The sequence below is a fragment of the Bemisia tabaci genome, chromosome 5, assembly GCF_918797505.1.
Source record: "Bemisia tabaci chromosome 5, PGI_BMITA_v3".
Lineage (NCBI taxonomy): Eukaryota > Metazoa > Arthropoda > Insecta > Hemiptera > Aleyrodidae > Bemisia > Bemisia tabaci.
Window position 1 is genome coordinate 32044156 of NC_092797.1, and position 23678 is coordinate 32067833.

Sequence of the window (23678 nt, forward strand, 5' to 3'; positions counted from 1 at the left end):
CATGTCGCCTTTGCCCTTACGAACACGGTAAGAAAGAGCCGCCGACGTTTTGAGTCAGTATGGGAAGTAGAAAAAAAATATAACCTAACCGTGCAGTTTATATTTTTTGGTTAGTTTTTCATTGGGTTACATTGGCCACACCATTGGGTTAAAAATTTGCGGTCTCGTCAAAAATCAGACACGAGTCGAACTTCGTGAAATAATGCCGATCTACAAACTCACACAAACATCTTGAAAAAGTATCAATATGAATGAGTGTAAAACTTTTTTTTCCTGTGTAGTTTTATTCCTTCAAGAAAGAACACGCCCAGACTCGATGTTGCCAAGAGATGAATAAACAATAATCAAACCTATATAGATTGTCCTGTTCAAGGCGGATTTCTCTATACATTATTCATCATTATACTTCAACTATGTACTCATTGATTAAAAATTTAAGGATTAAGATAATTATGGATATCGCACTGTACTCATATATAAATGTCACTACCCGGCCATTAGGTTAGATTGACGACAAAATTTAAGAAAACAATTTTTGGTGATTGAAAGAGGTAGACAGATGGAATTTATTCTTCCAATTTCATTCGCTAGAAATCACGCACTCTCCACTCTACTCTAAACCACAATTGGACGTATTTATGCTAAAAGGAACTATGCTCCACGCAAACCCTATGCACATAGTTCCTTTTGGCATAAATACGTCCAATTACAAAATCCATAGAATGGTTGAATTAAACTTACTTGTTTGCATCACAGCAACAATTATGGACATATCACAGAGTGCGAAGCGTTTGAGAATTCGTATTCACTATCTACCTTCAAATACAGTCGGCCACGGGCAATTTAAAAGTAGATGGTGAGACTGCTAAAAAAATTTTATCCAATCTGATCTTCCAAAATTTATTTGCCAAATTTTATCTCGGACAATTGCAAAATAATGATTTTTAAATCCAACAATTTATGTCATCTAATTTTCCTTCTACCTGAGCACCACACGATTTTAAGAGGATTCCACGGGGACATACAGTCCGGGATGTCCACACTTGGAAAGTTGGCATCAGCCGATCAAATTTTTGGCTACTTTTGCTGGTTTGGAACCAGCAAAAAAAACCGAGTAAGTGGGAAGCATAGAGTGCATAGAGTCGTAATGTGAATAGGAAGGACCATGTCCTGGATGACGAGTTCCGAGCCCGGTGTGTGCCGAGCTTCGGTCACTTTTTCGATACATCTTCGATTAACAATGGCGATGTAGAATACGAGGTGATTCTTATCCTCTTTGTTTACATTGGATGGTCGGGTCCCCGTACATCGCAAACAATTGATTATGTATCGAAAAAGTGACCCGTCGAGAAACAGGATTCTCGGAATTCGAGACCTGGAAAATGCATAAAAGTGGTCCCAGCTCTCCCATTCACATTTCGACTCTATGTACTCTATGTTTGGAAGTGATGATCAATTCGCACATGATCGCGGATTCATTCACATTTCAATTCATCCGCATATATGTCTGAGAAAAGGTTGATGACCCAACTTCACAAAAAAAAAAGAAAAAAAAGATGAATATCTTTCTAATGAATATTCCTGTAAGGTTTTGATGAAATGATTAAAAATGCAACATTTTGTCTAATGACGTCATCGTGCAATTTTCCTCACTAAGGTAGCCCGAGGCGGAACGAATATATCACTCAGGGATTTGCATTACAGGTAAAAGTTTGGCTGCTATGTTGTGCCCAAAAAGTATAACTTCCTCATAACGTAGACTTCTTCAGGCTGCGCGAGACTGAACAGAAGAATAAAAAGTTTTGGCTGTTGACGTCAGCGCACAAGAGTCAAAAACCAGAAAGCAGTAGGTACAGTTAGTTAGTTAGTTAATATATTTTAAGACATTCAGCGTCAGGTATAAATACAGCACCCAGAGGTACAAAATATATGAACTTATCTATTGCCTGAGCGAAAATGGCAGTCATTTTCTATTGTAATTCATGAGGTGGGTACATTTGAATAAATTAGGAGATAACCTTTAGGGACCCTGGTTAAATTTTGAGGAAAGTTTTATTGCCGATACGTCTCCTTAAAGCTGATGATGAATAATTAGGAGAAAGAGACACGGGCTAATATGGCAACATGACCTACAACTTGGACAGTGGTCACACCCAAGATTATACGGACGGTGCTACATTTGATGTACCCTGCACGGGCCCTGGGGTGTAAATCAACAGCTAGCAAGAAATCAGCAGTGTTGTTGGGTTACACGGACATTTTCATATGAGGACAGGATTTTCACGAGAGAATCCGAAGAAAGTGCGAGTTGTTTGGAGCCGCCTCCAGCCTAATTTAGTCGGGAGACTATCATTCTTTTTTACGCTCGTAAAAATAATGTAAACTGAATAAATTGACTCTTTCTTTTATGGAATAGTAGTCTCTATTGAGTTAAATAGCTGTCCAATGGGCATTAAACACGACTGAATAAATTACACGAAATAATTATTCATTTATTTTTTGCTGTTGGGAAACTACCGCGCGGGAAAAGAAACTTCATCAGTTAAGAACATCGCATGCCGTGACCGAAATAAGTCTTCAGGTTTCCTTTTCTGTCTCCCTCGTAATCCCTCTGTGTAACCTATTTTTCTCTTCGCTATAAAATGAAATCGTCAATGAAGGGCACACTTGCTCTCAGTTACTTTTTCTGTCTAATCTAAAAGATTTCATATCCAAATTGGACCGCGTTAAGCAGAAAAGAACAAAATCACGTCAACTATACTGCCAAATTTAATTGGCCAATTTAATTTTTCACATGAAAACGTTTGTGCGGATTTGTGTGCAAATTACAGTGAATTTTCTGATAGTACGAAGCAAATTAAATTGAGGACATGTGAGATGGTGCATAAGCTTACCTGTCATTCGTGCTATCTCTGGTAAAATTTGAAAGGTAACCGAAGTCCTCAGGAGCAAACGCAAATTTCTTCACTTTCTCTGGATCTTTGAAAGTTTTCCAGCTGTCCAAGTCCATGTTCTTGCTGGCGAGTGATGTCTGAATAAACCAACCAAGGCTGCAAAAAAATGGAAAAACAATACAGCTGTAAAAAATGTCATACAGCGAGAAGAGAGAGGACGTAAGGCACCTGCAATCGGTCAATCAGCTATCCGACGGATTACATTTTACAATAAGGAGCTACGATTTCTAGTTCATTTTAGAAACAACATGAGTGGCATTAATTTCCCTATTCAGAAAGATGCTCCCATGTGTCAGTCCGAAATGACGGCTCTTTTAACTGTAAAATGTAGCCCGTATCACAATCACAATCACGATGCAACTATTCGTGCTCGATGGATGGCCATGTTGCATACCAAAAAATTGAAGGCGTTTCAGTTTTTATCACTCCCTTAGAAATTAACCTCTGGGTGTGCTGGCGTTCCAAGTCACTCAAACGGAACTCAAACGCTTTTTACTCGGAAAAATCTTTCGTCACTTCCGCCTGCTTTCTTGTAACTTAGAGCTTGCTAACCTGATATTTGAACTGGCATGATCAAAGATATCGATAATAAAACTGCCAAAACCCTGATCTCAATTGTTGAAGTTCAAAAATGCTGTAATCTATTTTTTGATAAGAATACTGCTGGACTCTTTTATGCAAAGTTCCCATGATATATACTGAAGTAACGGAGAAGAATAAAAAACGATGAGCCGGCCTTCTTTAAAGAAATAAAATGTAAAAATTTGCAGCGTCAAAAACTAAAACCCGTAGCTCGATACTTTCACCGTTGATATGAGATCAAATGTGCACACAAATTACTTTACAAAGGTACAACTTCTTTTCATTTGAAAAACTAAACGCATTATAACATGAGGTCTTTATAGACAAACAGCGGTAATCAGATCGCATAATTGCAAAATTTCCGTTTTCTCTATGTTTTTTTGCTGAAGTAAGTAATACTACACCAGTTTTGTATAAAATTTTCTGGAAATTTTCTCGAAAATGCGGAAAAACAACACAATTTCAAGCAAAAACGATAAGTAGATGAAAAGAAGAGCGAGAATCCTCGGTCTTGCAAATGGAGGTATGTGGTTCTATTGTGTCACATTCGATATCTTCATAGCCCCAGCGACTGCTAGCCTGCCCTGGTGCCATCTGTGCTCCTGTACATGCATAGTGCGGAAATGAACAGTTGAGGCCTGCCACCTGTGCCTGTGCAGTCCTTTCACCTCAGTGTAATAACTGTTGTGGCTGTTTCTTCAAAAATATTCATGCACATCAGCAAGTCAATGACCTCCGCATATCACGTCAACCAGTGACTTTTTCGGCACAATAGCTATACCAAGCGACAAAGAAACCGCGCCGTTTCTTATTTAGGAGGAACACGTTTAATATTTATATACTCTACTTTTAGAACTTCCTGCGTTTCATTTTTTCTCTGAAATATATTTTCTGATCAAATAAGCTGTCGGCTAAGAACGCCAGCCCTGCGTTTTTCGTCATTACAGAGACAGAAATTTAAAAAGATGTGGGAAGATTTTTGGGGGGAAAAATTATCTGCTCCTTGGATTTTATTATACGCAGTTTCTTTTTTATGGGTTCAAAAAATCAATTAAGAATACTCACCGTCCAGGTGGAGCTACATTTCCAAGATCCGAAACTGAGGTGTACAGGGGAGTTCTGAAATATGTGGGGATCCATGTCTCTAGATTCACCATTGTGTCTGGCATTCTGTAACTAAGCACCCAAAAACATATTATTGAATGATTGTTTGTATCGAGGTGAACAAAAATTTCAAATTCGATGGTTTTTTTCAGTATTTTTTAGTATAAAAGAATGAAATGTAAGATAAACCGCGATTTTTCGCGAAATTCTTACTATGTAGAAAATTCACTGAAATTTGCACAATAATCCGCAGAACCGTTTACGGGTAAAAAATTTAATTGTCCAATTAAATTTGGCAATAGCTGATGAGGCTTGGTTCCTTCCTGCTCAACGCGGTCCAACTATTAACGCGTTATTCTTCTATTAAAAAATAAAATACGACCAAAAAATTTGCATCGCTGCATTTTGAGCGGCGTGCTTACCAAGTTAAGCCGTCAATCGCTCTGAGGCCTCCGTAAAAAATAACCCATAAACGAAAGGAGAGTGAACTTACTCAGGGTGTTGAAGATCATTGAGGTAGACGCCAGAGAGTCTCTCAACAATAGCGGTCGTGTCATCGAGGTAATCAGGTTCATAAACGATTTCCGCCGACGGCTCGTAGCCCAGCACATCGTCGAGGAATATTTTAAACACATGACTCGCTAGCTGGTGTGTGATTCGATCTGATGTCTCAATCCTGATCCCCTGGACGTGATCTCCGTAGTTCAGATACCGCTTCGGCTCAACATCTAGAACATGAAACATGAACATTTTTCTCGTGATTTTGATTCATTTTGCAATGAGCCACCGGGATATGAGTCGAGCACCTCATGGCGTATTTCTTCACGTTAGGAATGTTAATTAGGTATATGTCTAAAATCAACTCTTCAGTGAATTATTAGGTACAAACGTTCATTTTCAGGGAATCAGTGAGAACTCCCCGGTCGCAATCAAACTAAAACCAGTGTAGGTCAAATCGGATAGCGAGATTAACAACGTTTTGCGAGACAGAAACTACATACTATATTGTTAGATTTGAAATTCACATCCTTTGATATATTGTGTTTGTAAACCCATGAGAAGAAGTCAATACGGAAAAAAGAATAATTGCACTGTGTACTTAGTAAAATTCGTTGAGCACATAGTTAATTTGATTCGAGGCAATTTTAGCCCTAGGGCGAGTTTGAGTTACGAAAAAAAAATGTGCAAAGTTCCCATCTACCAGTGAATTTAGGAATTTTGAAGAGTATGCATCCTATTTCACGCAAAATTTCAATGATAACACATTATCACATGTTAAGTACGTTACTCAATTTTTTTTTTTTTTTTTTTTTTTTTTTTTTTTAAATATAAATCGAACTTTGATTTTCTTCTCAGAAAAGTGTGGACCCATCTGGTGACTCTCCTACTATCCCGTAACTTTGAGTATTAAGACCACATTTTTCGTGGTGTTCCTTCTTATGGTAGAATTTGTCATAATCATAATAAAATTTACCATAAGCTCTTTCCAATGACCCTGATGACATTTTCTCATCCTTCCGGAAAATTCTATTTTATGGTAAGCTTCGGTAAGTGTTTGTTTTATCTGAAATTTTTGACACTCCGAAGTTTCATTTATTTACTCTCTGAGGAAATTTTGTGTACCTTAACTGCAAGATAACAAGGCCCGCCAAAATTTCCCTCCATGCTCACGTACATCATTTACTTTTAAATAAAACGCCAAAGGACATTCATAATGGATATCCATGGATGGATGGATTATGGATTGGATATCCCATGTTCAATCTGTTTAAATCTACATCGTAACTCATGATTTTGCCGGGTAACTCGGCAACCAAGACAGAATGCAAATTTTGATCGGAAATACAATCGACGTGTTTAAAACAAATCGAGCTACTCAATAACTTGACGCGTTTACATACGTAATATGAAATCATTTAAACTGCCGCAAGATCCAATAGTTCACTCATGGGGTTAGGAAACTTGTCCACTTCATGAGAGGGACTAAAGTTGAATTGACAAGAGATTTTAAATATTTATGATGAGATTGAGAGTTTGAGCTTTTGCACACGACATTTAAAGCTTCTGGGCCTCCTAAATTCTCAACTTGCTTTTGGTGAGCCATGTCACCATAAATTAAAATCTTGATATTTTACATAATCTTTGAAATCAAATGTGGTATGGATGGGCAAAAGAATGCAGAATTTTTTTTTCTTTTTTTTTTGCATTTAACAAAAGATTATAAAGTGGATGACAATAATCTTTCATTATTCACTCACGGATTTGTAAATTTGAAAGTCTATATTTCAAGTTGAGGGCTAAATTTAAACTAGTTAAGGTTTGGCACGTTTTGGAATAGGACCGCTTTTTTGACTAAATGAAAAATTTCAAATCGCTATTGTTTGCCCTCAGTAAAATCAGCTTGCATTCCAGATTCAAATACACACCAAGTGTCATATCTTCGTACTGAGGAAAACAACGTATCTTTCCAGCACGCGAGTTGTTGAGCTCATTAATTCACTAAATCGTACTTAACAACTTCTTTTTTATAGAATCTCAAGAGGATGATCGAAGAGACTTGTCCGAGGAAATTCTCCCTCAAAGAATGACGGCATCAGCTAACTTGAGAGTTTCGACATTGGGTGTTGGAGATGTAGATCCTTAATTTATTGATTTGTTTTTGATACAACTCTTACTGAAAGAATTTTATAGGATTTGTTAGTCTTCTTGATAGCGCAGTGCGTACATTTAGCTATTTTTTTAACGAATTGATAACCGTTGACAAAATTAAAATTAGTTACTGTCAAAAAATAGACAGCAAAGTAGATTAATGAAAATAATTACACTGAATGATCCAGAAATAGGAATTTCGCAAATTGACAGTATATTATGGACGTATTCCTGCCAAACGGAACTATGTGCATTATGACGTGAGCCTTGTTATGCATATATTCTTATGGGTCTCAGGGATCAAGTCCTAATGCACATAGTTCCGTTTGGCAGAAATACACCCTCGTCGCAGGCCACGGTCGCAAGTGACACAACTCTCACAAAAATACCAATTTTTAGACGCGCTCCCTTCGGGCGTTTGAGAGACCTCAAAAATGTTTTTACCTTCTCTTATTTTTCTTCGTTTCAAAATGATTGTTGATTTGCACTTATCATAGTATATTTCGAGCAAACTTAACCCTCGCTTAACTCAAATTTCAAAAATTAAGAGAGACCTCAACGCTCGTTGATGACAATGTAGTGAGCAGAGATACAACTATTCGAGCTTGATGGATTTCCTTGTTGCATCTGCGAAATTAAAGGAGCGATGGCACAAGGTATCGCAATGCTTTGCTCTAAGATCTCAATGAGAAGTCGCTCGGATTGAGGGGAAAAGTTAAAAAATGAGACCGGAAAGTCCACGATACGCAGTTTGCTGTTGGATCCGAGAATTAATAAAATTTTCTCATCATGCCCTAATTTTCAGAAAAGTCCGTTTTGGGGCGAAATTTCGATTTCCAGAAAATCATGAAAAGATGGAACTTTTTGTGTAATATCCCGAACTCTGTGCTAAAAAACACAAGGGAGGCAATCAAGCTAGCTCACACAGTAGACACCAAAAATTTGCACGGCTGGTTTTCGAATTTTTGCGCGGCTTTTAATTTCACAGACGTGAGCTTTTATTGTTAATAACTAGAAGAAGAAGAATAAAACATAGTAATGAAACGGGGAAAATGAAACGGTGATCCAAACGAACGCAAAAAATTCCCGGGAAAAGGATACCTAATGTTTTTTTTTTTTTTTTCTTTCATTCTTATTTTTTGCTGGGGGAAAATTCGATCCGAACTGCATATAAGCGCGTAACTACTAAGAGGCTAGTCCAAATAACAGGGCAATTCACTACTGTGCTGGGGGAAAACGCCGTGTAAGCATTCGCACGTTGCCAAATTTCTTCCCTGTGAAGTCATGTGAAGACGAAATTCCTCTGTCATCAGACTCAATCGAAAATTTCTTTCTTAGACTAGCAATTAGAGAGAAATACATCCGGGCGCAGAAGGAAGCAATAAAAACTTTGGCAAAAGTGTTACGTCCTCGTACTTCTAATCTCTGAACTCCGGTAAGTATTACATATGAAAGGAACAGTGGCGAGGCGTGAATGATCGATTATTATCGATATTTCCCCATTTGAAGCTATGCTAAAGAATCGATTTTTAAGGTGTTCGTTGCGAACACCCTGTCTATCGATCCTTTCCCATAGGTTTAAATGGCAGATCAATCGATGCATCGCAAAGCACGCCACGCCACTGAAAAGAAAGAAACCAGTGCCGCGGCATGTTTTGAGATATATCGATTGATTTGCGATTTAAACCTATGGAAAATGATCGAAAACGGGGTGTTCATAGCGAACATATTATTAATCGATTCTTTACCATAGCTTTAAATGGGGAAAAATTGATAATCGATCATTCACGCCTCGCCACTGGAAGAAACTTCCATGCAAGGCACGAGCTGCGTCGATCACGTGCAGATTTGGATCAATTGGAGAAGTGGTGATGCGTCTCATAAATATGCACGAGGAACAGCACTGAAATCCGATTATTCCTACTCGAAGATTTTCGTGGTTAATTTGAGGGAATGCTGAATTGTGCGAAATTTTCCGCAAAACTCTGCCATTTTTTTCCGGAAAATGCTCCTTAACTTTTCTCTGAAATGTCTGCCTAGTGCTGGTTGTATAGAACAGAAAGTTACCGTGATAGACCGCTGTAGCATCACAGTACAAATCTACGGTGAAATCGAAAAAACACGAGTCTCTGTTTCAGACGCTACAAGCATCCTGTCGGAAAAAATTTTCAGAGTCATTTCTTCAAAACTTTCCTTAATTGTTCCCTCTATATGAAATATATTCTTTCAAAATTCAAACAAAAATGGTACGTTTTTCTATTTTTTCTCCTGGTATAAATGGTATAACACAATCGAATGGAAGTTAAATTATATATATGACGTCATTTATAATTTTACCATTTAACCAATGCAATGTTAATTTAAACACTTGTACCTTGTCTATACTAGTTGATTCTCAAACTTCCTGCTTTAAGGTGATTCAACGGTTGCCATTTTTTGTGTCGGAGCAACGTGCGATATATCGCATAAATTCGTTCCTTATTTTCAGCTACTTGTTATTTTATTCGAATTTTGAGATCGCTTTTCTGTTGTCGTGAGACTAAAGAATTCATGTACCAAATTTGACAAAGGAATTCAAGGTAATAAAGCCGTGGTTTTTTAGAGGAAAAATATCGCGTTCGATCCTGATATCGAAACTGCACTCGAATGCGATATTTTTCCTCTAAAAAAAAACCCCTGCCTTTAATACGTACGTTGAATTTCGTTCTCAAATTTGGTACATGAATTCTTTTGTCTCATGACAACAGAAGTGCGATCTCAAAATTCCAAAAAAGTGACAAGTAGCTGAAATTATGGAGCGAATTGATGCGATATATCGCACGTCGCTCTGACACAAAAAATGGCAACCGTCGCATCACCTCGTTTTCCTCCTGAAATTTTGAAGAGAATTGATGCTGCATAGTGCTTCATTTCATATATTATGTCGAGGCCTCTTTGAGGCATACTGGCTCAAAAGAACATAAATCTGCTTTTCTAACTTCAGAGACGTAAAAAAAAATGAAATTTTTTTATCAACGACTCCTCGATCTCATTCGACAAAAATGCTTTCGTGAAAATTTTCCACCGTCGACAAAGGCTCTTTTTCGTGGGCACAAATGGCTCACTCGGTCAAGAGGTCCTTACATTATTTTACGATGCCTTTTAATTGCTGGTGATTTTTTCATATAGAAATCTACGGGCAAAATTGACTGAAATCTAAATTGCAAGGATTATTCGACACAGTTGATAAATGAGCTCTACAAATCAATCGTGCGAGACGAGGAGGTAATAAAGTTATTTGTGAAAATAATTTTATCTGTAAATGGAGTGACTGACCTATTACGTCTATTAAATCTTGTTTGTGAACTCGGAGCGGAAATCTCGGACCTCTGTTCACATCTAATCTTACTGTTTTTTCCGGATTTCAAAAGCATTTCAATTCTCCCCTCATTCAAGACTTTGACGATTAAATGTGTCGATGGAATATCCTGCGGTAGGAGGGTACAATATCATTACAATTAAATTTTCCTTTACTAAGAATTTACTGTGAAAGTGGTTCCTCAGTTTTGGCGGAATGCACTCCTAGCACGATCGATATAATTCAAATATTAATTAGTTGGTTGATTATTCTGGAAGAATCGAAGTTTAAGTCTCTGAATCAACTATTGACTGTCCGTGACAGGAATTATCTTCAAAAATCTTAAAATAGAGTCAAAAATACTGCACTCGATGTGCAAACAATTTATTGCGATGAATTGATATTGATTTTTGTTTAAAAATGGCTGATCCGCTGGCACCCTCCAAAAGTCGACGGCTTGACCCGAAATTTTTCTCAGCTCTATTCTCGTCACATTTCTTCCAAAAGTTCTACTGGGAATGAAAATCCGAGACCGAAAATTGTGTTCTGAATCAATCTGATATGACGAAGGTAGAAACTTTGCGTTACAATACATTTTATTTCCTCATGCTTCCCTATTATCTCTAATTTTCAAAATAGGATTCCATGTCAAATGAGACTAACGTATTGGAATTGGAAACGCAAAATTTTAGAATTTAGGAGCATGAAAAGAGCCTGAGTAAGCACAACAAATAATGATGAGTACAAAAAACAAATGAACCACACCAAAGACAAGAAACACGCGTCAAACATATAAAACACACAACATATAAATCAATCCCACTAGACACATTCATTCCCATTCATTTCGGTTTAGTTATAGGGCGTGATAAATCCCAGTTTATATAGACTTAATCCAGTTCATTCCAAAACATCACGATTTATTATGATGGATTCTGAAATATCCTCTTCAATGCCGATTTTACCCGATTTATTTACGAATCGTGGTTAATTTATTTATTTAGCCTGATCCACTCTAATTTTTCTGGGATCTGATCTCATCCTGATGTATCCTAATTTTTTTTAAAATTTTCCTTGATTATCCCAAAATTCATCCCGATATATTCCCATTCATCCCGCCCAAACCCGGGTTCGTCTTTTTATCTTGATCTACCCCCAATTCATCCGAATTCATACCGATTATTCCTGATTGCTTAAAACGTATATACTTGCGACTGATATTCAAACATGTTTTATCTTAAAATATCTTATTTACAATATATGCGGAATGTATACGTAGGTATTAGAAAAGACACAGGGGAGAATTAATAAAAAATCAAGCTAAAATTTACCTTTGATATCAGTCAAACATTTCCCAGCTATGACTGTCGAGAGCAGACTACAAAGGATGGCAATTCCTCCAATGAACGGAACAGCCGAAACATACCTCTTTCTTAAAACCATCCCTTTTTTCTGAAAGAAAAAAACCAATAAGACACGTATAAATTAATGGAGGAGAGAGAGAGATAAAATAAGAAACCAAGGTAAATAATCGGCTTAAGGTAGAGACAGCTAATCAATATACGGATATAATAGAATGCGGATAAATAATAAACACATGAGCGTTTAAACAACTATTATGAATAGCAAATACTAAGAGACAGCTTATTGTTAGTAAAAAAGCGTAAACACTAATGGTAAAAAATTGTGAAGATATCAAGGTTAATACACCTATCAAAATTGCATGGTAATGAAACAAAAGTAAATTACTTGTATTGAATTTTATGAACCCGATTATGAAAATCCACCCTCAAGTTTGTTGCTTAAAAGTTAAAAGAAACGCTTCTTTACTTAGAAATACCTAACTCATAAAATAAGTGTCAGGTCAGTAGAGTGACATGACTTTTTTTGAAAAAATGTATTTCCAAAAGAATTGTTTCACATCTAAATTACAGAGAAAATTTCTCCAATTTTCAAAAATAATCTCTCAAACATAAACTAACGAAAAAATCTGACCAAATTTTGGTTAGAAGCTCATTAGGTAACACTTGAGTGAAAAACAGATAGAGGGTGCTTGGGTATGCCGTAAGGTTAAAGATATGAGCAAATATCATCAGCTTAGAAAATAAGAAAAATTGTCGGAATAAGAGAGATATGAGAGAAAAATGTCCAAATTTCTTGTACCTTTATCATTATGATTTTGAAAGTTACCTACACATAAATGTAGAGAACCAGGAGATTAATATTGAGTTAAATCGCAAAAAAGGGTAACTTGCGGAATATTTGACGAAAAGGTTTATAGGACTCTAAAATTAACTTTGTAAGAAGAATACCCTACAGCAATGACACTTGAAACTTTTATAGTATATACTTTTCTGCGGCAGAAATATCCCCGAGGCTGAGCAAAAGCATTCGAACACTGAAGACACCTGCTAGATACTAGAGGAAAAGTGATCTAACCTTCCCGAAATAATTGCGATCGTCTACCTGCGTAAAATGATAAAACGAAAAAATAATGGTAAAAAACAAAGGCTTGTCAGTGCTCTTACCTCGGCGGATTTTCGAATAAAACAGGAATTTTTTGTCAGGTATGACTGTGAACTTTGACGCCTTTTGTACGCGTTGACGTATCGGACACATTCTATGTGTCAATCTGCCATTGAGGAGGCGCGATATTTTTTACCAACGGCATTTCACTCCCTCCGGCGCAAAGCACTCACCGAAGATGGCTCTCAATAAGCATTTGCTAACGGCCAAGGCCACTAAAGGAAAACCTACGTATGGCTGCAGGGAACATTGCAGCTGAACTCACCATACTGTCGCCGCTGAAATGGAGCTTTCCGTTACCTCTGCCGTCATTGGACGAGAACCGTGCACGCCCTTTAGACGTGAAAATCGTCCAACAAAAACCTTTGAAAATTTTCCAGACCTCACCAGCTGAGAGAATTTTAAAAAGGGGTCGTTCATAAAATACGTAACGGACCCTCCTCCCTTCCTCGTAACGCTTTTCTGAAGTAAGTCCCTATCCTTTACACAAAAAAAACAAAATGGCGTAACGCTTTCCACGAGCCACCCCCCCCCCCTACAGCATTACATATTTTTATTTGTTTATTCATAAATTAGTATATATAAATGCCACATGGTGTGGCTCAACAATTCTTGTCAAAAAAAACCCCTTAAATTTACACATTAACATACATTACAGAGCATAAGAGAGCATTGGAGAATGTACAAAATAAAAGGCACCGAAAATTACAGTTTAAATTTCATTAAAAAAATCATTCAATGGGTAGAAAACCTTGCCAACTAGTGAGGCTTTTAGCCCAATCATAAAAGCACCCACTTCCCAGTTTTGAAGAACTTTTGAGGAACTTGAAGAATTTTATGAATGACCCCAAAGGAACTTGCAAATTACGGATTCTAATTATAAAAAAGGATGCCTAGAAAACTGGAATCTGGGTTCTGAAAGAGGATTTGAAAACGTAAAATGCTTACATTTTAAGCGCGCTGAAAATTGCTTTATATGAAGGTGTGAACTTCAGGTGCGTGCGTCGTCGTGCGCTCATGCCCGGGTATGACTTTTTGCCGCCCGAGGCAATTAGAATTTTGTCAACTCCATGATGGCTTCAGCGGATAGAATTACGTATCAAAGTAAGTCCGCCGCCTCCGGAGAATCTTCAGAAAATGCCGTCTCTTTTTAGAAAATGTGATCTATTTTTTCGTCAAGTCTTACCGGCGCACGGTGGATCGAGTCAATTAGAGAGGTCGGACATGACATTTTTGACTAAAACTGCAAAGTTTAATGTTAATTTCGTCACATTTTAAATTTCGAGGGATGTTAGTAGTAGGAAATTTTACGAGGAAACCTACGGAGCCACTTTTAGAGCCTCAAAATTTTGTATAAACGGAGTTATAAGCGTTTCAAGTTTCCAAATTTTGTCCGACCTCTCCTATTGACACGTTCCACTGTGCGGCTTAACTGTGTTACCTTTGACATATCATTATAGTAATAATTCTAAATGCAGTTTTTTATTTTTTCCTTCCCTCCAAAATTTTCCACCCCTTTTGCCATCACTAAAGCCTAGGCAACTGCCTCGGTTACCTACCAGTAAATGGGCATGCGTAAAATAATGGAAACATTATAGTCTGTTTTCCTTCCCGAACGTTTTTGATTGGTCGAGTGGCATTTTAAAATACACAACTTTTAATACAGGCATTTAAGTTTAATGTTAATGCGGAATCCGAGCATCAGAAGATTATCAAGATCTCACTATGCTTTCCCTAAAATGCAGATGAATAGGGGAACACCCCCGTACTCTTCGAGGAAAAAACCTAACTGCTCCTGAACACCCCCCCTCCCCCTTTCAAATAATTTAAAAGACAGCTGTTCGTATGAGTGCTGTCATTTTGCAGTAAATTAAAAATTATATTTTTTTCCAGCGTCAAGCATTCATTCTCGGAAATTATAACTGTCTCTTAAATCAAAAATACTCATCAACGGTTTTTGCACATTCTTCGTTTCTGTGAAATGCTTGTACGCCTGAGGGCCTTGAAACTTCGCATTCTGTCGGCAACTAACTTTTTTGCCGGTTTTTCATCATTGCGGGGTGAAATGTGTTTGAGATCTATTCAAAGATACCACGAAAAAAGGATAGAGAATGGGCAATTTTTGCTTAGTCACGCTCAGTTTAGCCTGCAGATACTCTTATCTGGCCTGGGATTGTTTTCTTTTTCCCTGTAAAATGTACGCGGGTCATTCAGAAAGTAAGGTCTCCCATATAGATTTTTTCGCACGCATATCGTTGATGTCAGAAAAAAATTACCGTTGTATTCAGTATACTCTCGGCTTTAGTAATTTCAGGCCTCTTTTTTAAATGTAATTCTCAGGAGAGCCATTTTTCCATAGCGCCCCGCCGTAAGTGTTCTCACTAGTGGATCTGCGTTCCCGAAATTGTTTTGAAAAAGTATAATGACCTTTTGAATTTCGATGGTGAAACTTCAGAAATGCGCATTTCGGTTTGCGGCATTACAGACCTCCCGTCATACTTTATTTTCTGCATGGAAAACTACTAGACGTCGTTTTTTGAAAATTTTAGGGATTTTTTTCTTTTTATAAAGAATACTCTGTGAAAACTTCAAACCATGGTGTTCGTTCGATCTCCTTTTAAAAAATTAAATAGGAGTGGAAATTTCGAAACACCGAAACCGAGATGCGCATTGTTGCAGTTTCTCCGTCAATTCGTCGCCATCCTCAATTAGTTCAGAGCCTCTTTCAATTTCGGAAACAGATGAAAGACTATGGGGGCAAGATCTGATGATATTTTGAGATATTAAAAGGTTTTCTGAGTGGATTGTGGATGGAGACAGATGAAAAGATGCAAAATGTCGTGATGATTTGTCCTAATAACCAACCAGTTAGGTTTTTTCATGAATTAATTCGTAATCTCGTGCCAAAGCTTGAATCTCAACTGCGACTATGTTAACGTTGATCTAAAAGGTAAAATTGCAGTGTATCTTATTATTGTATTTTTTTCAATAACTTAAACGAGCATGCACAAAATCAGGAGGTGATGATCCGGCGATGAGAACAATGGCAAAGGAGTGGGAAAATTGTTCTGCTGAGAGTTCCCGTGGTCCAATTCCAAATCAAAAGGGACAGAATTGTTGCTCAGAGTATACTGAATCTAATAGTATGATTGATTATTTTAACATCGATAGTTTGCCAGAAAATTTACTCTCTTGAAATAAAACTTATAATGTGAAGGACTCTTAAAACATAGTAGATGGGGACGTATTAGAAATCAGAAGCGGGAAAAAGGAGCTTAGATTTGTTTGTTGGGTCAGTAAAAATTCCAATTAATAATGCTCGGATAAAAATTTTCGTTGGGTCGAATCTCCTTATTTCAAAAATCATGTGTTTTATTTCAAGCAGATGTTCCGTTACATTGATTAGATTTCCAGTTGACGTGAATTCTCGTCCGGAAATTATTATTAACTGGACAGTGTTTTTCATTGGAAAAGAAAGAAGAAGGAGATGATGATGATGACGATGATGATGATGCCGATGACGACGACGACGACGACGAGTCCAAACAGAGTTACAATTTCAAAAATGTTCTAAATGTATTGAATGAAACCATTCAAAAAAGACGCAATTTTTCCGCAGAAATTGATGGAAAATCTTTTTTACGGAAGCCTCAAAATGCGTCAAATGGAGTTAAATTTCGAAAAATTTCCCGGACCCCCCTCTGAACTGAAGGGGTATTTCTTACCCCCAGACCCCCCGGTACTCCGGTAGTCGGGATCTAATTTTGTCGTCTTTCGGTGATACAAGAGACAGCACCTTCAATTAATCCAGCTAAGAGAGAGACCAAACACGCAATTTGGCCAGGAACGGCGCGACTGAGAGAGAAATGATGACGAGGACTTGAGATGAAAAGGAGAAGCCCTCGGCGCGGCGGTCGGCATGTAACACATATTAGCACCTACATTCCTACAAGACTGCACTAATAATACTTCACGCATTGCATCGAACGCAGTGCGGTCACTGCGGTCAGCGTGAAACGGATAGCGCCTACAAGACTGCGTGAGTACTTCACGCATTGCGTCAAACACAGTGCGTTCAGCAGCGGTCGTCGGCGTGAAACTCATAGCGCCTACAAAACTGTCGGAATGCTTCACGCATTGCTCCAAACACGGTGCGATCTGCGCGGCGCGGCGGCGGAAGTTAAAATCATCAAACCACATTTATGTTTGTTCTTTCATAATTTTTTCGTTCATTTCTTGTGAATGGAGGGCCTTGTCCACGCAGAGATAGGTTTACGAAACTTAACGTTCGCGCAAAGTTCGGTGAATGTTTGCTGGTGGTGTTGACAGGGCTTTCCCAAAAAATGTTTCCAACACGAGTAAACGCGTCTTATGAACCCCACCCCCGCTAGCACGTTCACTTGATGGTTTTTATTGATGTTTCAAAACGAATGAGAAGGGGGCGGCAAAATACAGGCGGCCCATGGGCGGCAAGTGTAAATCCGGCCCTGGTACGCCTACAAAAAAACTCTTGTCCTTTTACTTTTTCTTCTTTCTGCTCTCTTTCCCGTGCGATATATGCCTATATAGATCTTTCCCCAGTACTTTGCGATAAAAAGAGGAATTTTCATTTTGTCTGAAAACACCATTGACAGAAAAACTGCCGACTGCGTAATAATCAACAAAAACTTGGTTTTGAACCTGAAGTTGGGTTCACGGACTAACTATTGATGAAGTGGCTGCTCTTCCAGCATGCTCCGCGCCACCGAACGTGGTGTTGTGCCAGCTTTTATAATGAATGCTAAATGCAAGAAATTAAGGCATCCATATTAAGGGGAATAATTGGATCCAAGCAAATGAATTCACTGGCCATTAAAGTAGCTTTTTCTGGTCATGCAAGGGAGATTTTTAATTTTGGAAGCAAAATTAGTAGAATGTGTGCGCGAGTAGAGGAAATGGGAATTGGCATAACACCTGAATGACACACTACAATCTCTAGAGCTAGTTGTTTTAGGTAAGACAACCAAATCCAGGGTGAAGAACCATCTGGACCATGTGCCACACAGCCCCTTTCCTCCGCTCTCCGAGGCAAAAAATAGATAAACTGAGTGACAGCTTTAATTTTTTTTTTTTTTTTTTTTTTTGTTAAATTAGTGTAACGTTACTTTCATAAAATAAATGCGAAAAAAGTGAAAATTTCACGTTCCAAAAATCAGAGTGTGTGGCAAGGGGACGAGTTTGGGTCAAATGGTTCCCTTTGACACTGCCGCACTATCACGAAGCTGTTTTCAAAAATTAACTTTTAGAAAAAATGGAAAGAGGCAAAAAAGAATCAAAAGATATGTTTGACGCAAGACCCGCTAGTTTGAGTTTTTTTTGGAAATAGAGTGTTATTTTTTACTTTTTTAAATGTCATGAATACATTTTCCATACATTCATTTTACTGAAACACTGTTTTCATCGCAACCACAAAGGCTAAGTTTGTTTCTGATAAGATGCCTGGGCTTTCCAATTCTGTCGCGCGGTGAGCTTTCATCCTTTCTACTAAAACTGTTATTACTATTATATTACTATATAAACTGTTAAATTTTGCAATTTCTGAATACATCAGACGCCTCGTCTTTATCCGCCAATGATAGTTCTTCACTTCTATTATGGTGCGCACTGCAAATACTTTCCCTAATTTAGGAGCTTCGGATGTTTTTTATTGGTAATTGTGTCGATGTTCAGTCGTTATCCAACCGAATTCCGTTATTATAATAACATTCTGTAAATTTCTGTCTTTCATGCAATCCAATACCGTAAAAATGTTCCATGACTTTGACAAAGAGCTCTAGAGCTTTAAAGTGAATTGCTCATGTCAATAGTTTAAAACTCTCAGAACCTTGAAGCCTAACAGTCGTAGAAAACGGACAGAGATGACAATTAATCAACCATGAAACATGAAATTGGCTCTTAATACTGGGACTTGCACCCAAGTTAAAAGATAAATCTATCAGTTCATTAATAATCTGCATCTTCATTAGTATTCTGCTAAAAGTTAGGACTTGAGAGGATGTAAATCTTCTTTAATCATCATTTTGTTACATGCGACACATGTTTTTTCTTGAAAAAGAAAAAAAAAACTATGAGGTAAGTATTTGCCTCCCATAAAAAAACATTGCGCACGTACATCAATTTGGACACATTCTCACGTGGTAGTGATCATAAGAAAAAAGTAAATCGGATTGGATGACGCAAAACTTTTTTTATATGCATTAAAAATTGAAACTTACTCACGAGATTAAATTTGTCCGATTCTTTGTGAATTTTGTTAAGACGAGCAATAGCATGTTTTTAGCGTACGCACATTACATTCTCTCCAGAGAACAATCACTTTTGCAAATAAACTGAAAGACACTTGCCTCCTGAAAAATAGAAATTGAAAGATTCAGTGAATTTTGAGTTAGTACCACCTCTCACATCAAATCACTTAAAATTTTGTTGAATCCATGTATAATAATTTATTGCCGTTCACTGTTTCAAGCAAATCGCGTCATTTGGTAATGTTGGTTTAGTCGAAGTTGATCGCACCAAAGATGGTTTAATCGTGAAATTTTCAAGAAACCACCGGACTAGAGTAATATATTACATTGAAAGTACTGAAAAAATGTGTAAATATTTTTCTGAAAAAAGCCTGGACATTTGTTTGCTGCGTTTTGAGTGAAGACTGGTGTATTCGCAAACAGATCCATCAAATAGCCTCTCCGTATGTGCGTCTAATTTGTATAGGGCAGCAAGTTAATGATAGTGATGCAGGTGTTTTCATCCTGAGCGGCAGAATTGCATGCTAATAATAATCATAATAATGCCTATGATAAGAATAAGTCCTTTTGATGCAAGGAACAAAGCGCAGTTACGTACTATAGACGTTATCAGTGCATGAATTCTTTATCTGACGAACTGCGCTCCACGCTAATTATGTGCATGGCTATGTATGGGCGCCCCCCCCCCCCATAGAATTTTTCCCACCACAACCACCTTCCCCTAAAAAGCAACGATCAAATGCAGCAATTCCATTAACTTCCCAAAAGAAAAATATGGACATTTGACAACGCCCCCTCCTTCCAGAGAAAATTTTCATCAACGCCCATACTTCTTACATATTATATTAGCACATCTCAAATAGCCACACTTATCCGCTAATTTTAATGGAATCGCATAATATCCAAGCCGAGTCTAGTACCTATGCAACTTTCGATTCTTGCATACGATGCTTCTATATGAAAATGAATAACCATTCAACAAAAGTATAGAAAGGTTGAATTGAGGCGCTTCTCAATCTGGTACTTTGCATAGCAGTGCAGCCATTTGCAAACTGTTCTCCCATAAAAAGAACATTATCTCTATACAAAAAAAAAAAAAAAAAAAAAACTAGTTCGACAACGGTCGTAAAAAGCTGATAGAAAACTCAACTTTATTCGATCTCCCGTATTTAACTACTTACGATTAAAGATTTAAGAGATATATTTCCGATCGAGGCAAACGAGCACTGCTCATTCGCTTCCTGACTGAAACTAAAATTAGCTGCGTCCATAGTGGATGTGAATTGAGGATGCATTCATTCACAAAATGGAACGTTGCAATTTAAAGCTATTTATTGACGCAGCAATGGGTTGTAACATTAATTTATTGGTTTTCCCGTTCAATTGAGTAAACGGAACTTGCATTCGCTGCAGGTTTGGATTCATTAAAGCTGCGGAACTAATTTACGACTGCAAAAACAGCTGTACCGCGTTACCTGCTGGACAAGAGCGTTAACTGAAGGTTAATGATGAAATCTATAATATCTTAAAATTATGGAGGATCTTCAAACTTCAGCAACGTTGAGTGATGTTGACAATTGCCATACATGCTAAGCGCACTCCTCCTCGTACTTGGCTCTTTTTGCACATTTATTGGCTGCAACACTCCGGAAAACGGAGAATAACTCGGTGGTAGTGAACTTACCAAACCACACATATTTTGATTTCTAACTTTACGAATCTTTCGTCACGTGTAACTCTCCGAAGAGAGCCTAGTCATCGTTTTTTCCTCAATATATTGTTCCTCTTTATTCTTTTTTTGACGATATATTCTAAAAATTCACCGCAAAAAAGTCAAGCAGTATTTTCATGAAAACATTAAAAAGAAGTGAGAATTATCAAACCGAAAAATGCACTGTATTAGAAGTCCTCGATGTGATATTTTCGCCACCATTATGGTTATGAAACACCGGCGCGGCGCAACATGAACATTGCGCGCATTTTGGTGCAAACGAGAATAACCAGGGCGCCTTCAATTTTTTTCATGCAACACGCACATCCATGGAGCACGTATAGTTGCATCCAGGCGCTGTAATGAACTTTGCCTCCTCTCACCCATCCATCGGCTGCGACACTATGGGAAACGGAGGATGACTCGATGGTGAAGGTGAAATTACGAAACCATGTATCCCATTTGTAATGTTACAACTCTCCTGACACCCTCTTTCTTTCTTGCCCTAATGTTTAAGTCGCGTACGGACGACCGACCCGACCGAAATCGTACAGCTGATACTGATGTGATCCTCTCAGGACTTTAAAATCACATGATTTTTCTCACTAGAAACCTCACAATGTGGATCAAATAAATGTGACAAATATAGATTCATTCTTTTGAACTTGCTTGATATTTTGAAGCCTCAAATCAACCGTGGGTTATTGTCTCACTTACATGAGATTCTAGGGTGTAGTATAAGGCAATGTAATCGGCGGTGTTATTCCCAGGACGATATTTTTGTTAAAATTAGACATAAAAACTTGAAGGTTAGGATGATCTTATTCTTTTTTGCTAATTTGCGAAATCCAACCATCAAAATCTTATAATTGTGACAGGAGTCGGGCAAAATGTAGGTACCTCAAGATGGGGAGTTCAATGAGATATCTATACCACGGCTCACAGGGCGGGTTAATTTTGTATCATCAAAGAAGACCCAAAAGTTGTTTCTTCAGTCGGGCATTCAAAGTTTAAGGACCAAAAAATTCGAAAATCCTCTGTTACGTTAGGTCAGAACTCTTGTCCGTTTTAGAAAGATTCACTTCAAACGCTTAAACCATTTTTAATCAGGCAAATCATGGCATAAAGTTTGAACCAATGTTCTTAAGTGTTTAATTTTACATCAAACACTGAAATACGATATTTTTGACCCCGAAACCAGTTTTTTCGCTATCCTGAACGACTTGATTTTTCACCTTAGATACAGGGGCACGTTTCATCGGACTCCGTTAATGTAAAACTGACCAGTTTATTTTTCAGTATATTACTCATAGTTGAGAACTTCTGTGATCTAGTATTGACGAGGAAAAATGGCGGAAAAAATTAATCCTCAGTGGATTCATCTTATCTAGCCCTGCCCCCTCTCTACCTCAGCCTCCCCCTCCAGTGGCGAGGCGTGATTGATCGATATCGAAATTTTCCCATTTAAAGCTGTGATACAGAATCGATTATCAAGGTGTTCACTGCGAACACCCTATCTATCGACCCTTCTCCATAGGTTTAAATGGCATATCAATCGATATATCGCAAAGCACGCCACGCCACAGTCCCCTCATCCTAAGCTCCGGATGCGTGCTGGGACTTGTGAGCGCAGAGCCAACTAAAGTGTCAGTGAGTCGGTGCACGATAACAGCGCAGCTTCAAATATTACGGCCACATGATCATATGCACATATTTATCCGGTTGATTGGTCGGTTGTTTGTTTGTCTAAATTGCGTCATGCTTTAATCACGCTCCAACATTCATAAATGTTGAGAACTAGTAAACCCGCGCACTGCACTGCGGAGCGGGCGGAGCACTGACTTAAGCGTTGCCAAGTTTTATACGTCTGTCCTCCTCATCGTTGTCAACGTGTCTTAACACTTGAGTACCTGAAAAGGTTGAGAGTATTGACAAGTCCACATCGTTTTCTAATCGGTTCATCTGCATTGAGCATTTCATGAGGCTGCTTTCATGAACCTTTTTTTTATGTACATGAATAACAAGTTGTACAAAATACACACATACATGTTTTAGATGGATGATACAGCTTTAAAAAGTTTAAATGTAACTTAAGATTAATATTTTAATTTTATCTAATAGAAATACTGCCTCTGAAGCTCATGAACCAATGTAGACAATACCGATCGAGGGAATTTCATATCATCCAGGAAATAATGAATGATTTTCGTAGTTGAAAAAGTAACTCTTGACAAAAATATCCTCAAATCAGACCCAGTGTATCATGTGTAGTCCTTATTTGTCATTTTTTATTTACCTTTTACCAATATGGCTCCCATAAAAGCCTAAAATTCATCAACCGATCGGATGGCGGCACACTTTTCCGTGGTAGAAGGATTGATAGGTCAATACTTTCCCTATGTGGGTCCTCTACGTGATCCCACTCACATCCGCATTTCCTCGTTGGGCTCAAACGTCAAAGTTTTATGGATTTAGTGCTCGTATCGCAGGCGGCAGGTGGGGCATTTAAAAGGATCCGTCCACAATTTTGT

The 23678-nt window shown here is 37.9% G+C and overlaps 1 protein-coding gene across 7 annotated transcripts in view; it reads right to left on the reverse strand.

The window, feature by feature from the left end:
• Nucleotides 1-23678, reverse strand: part of LOC109037407 (uncharacterized) — a 113247-nt gene that overhangs the window by 51171 nt on the left and 38398 nt on the right. For 2 of the 7 annotated variants that reach the window (XM_072300557.1, XM_072300555.1), the window contains 5 exons: nucleotides 19407-19538; nucleotides 11958-12078; nucleotides 5134-5368; nucleotides 4602-4712; nucleotides 2895-3050 (listed from right to left, as the gene is read on the reverse strand). In XM_072300557.1, coding sequence (XP_072156658.1) covers nucleotides 2895-3050; nucleotides 4602-4712; nucleotides 5134-5368; nucleotides 11958-12069 — 614 coding nt within the window. In that variant the 5' untranslated portion in view covers nucleotides 12070-12078; nucleotides 19407-19538. Of the gene's footprint in view, nucleotides 1-2894; nucleotides 3051-4601; nucleotides 4713-5133; nucleotides 5369-11957; nucleotides 12079-13154; nucleotides 13253-19406; nucleotides 19539-23678 lie in introns of those variants that run through there. The other 5 variants (XM_072300556.1, XM_019052062.2, XM_072300558.1 and 2 more) reach the window with 3 other exon arrangements.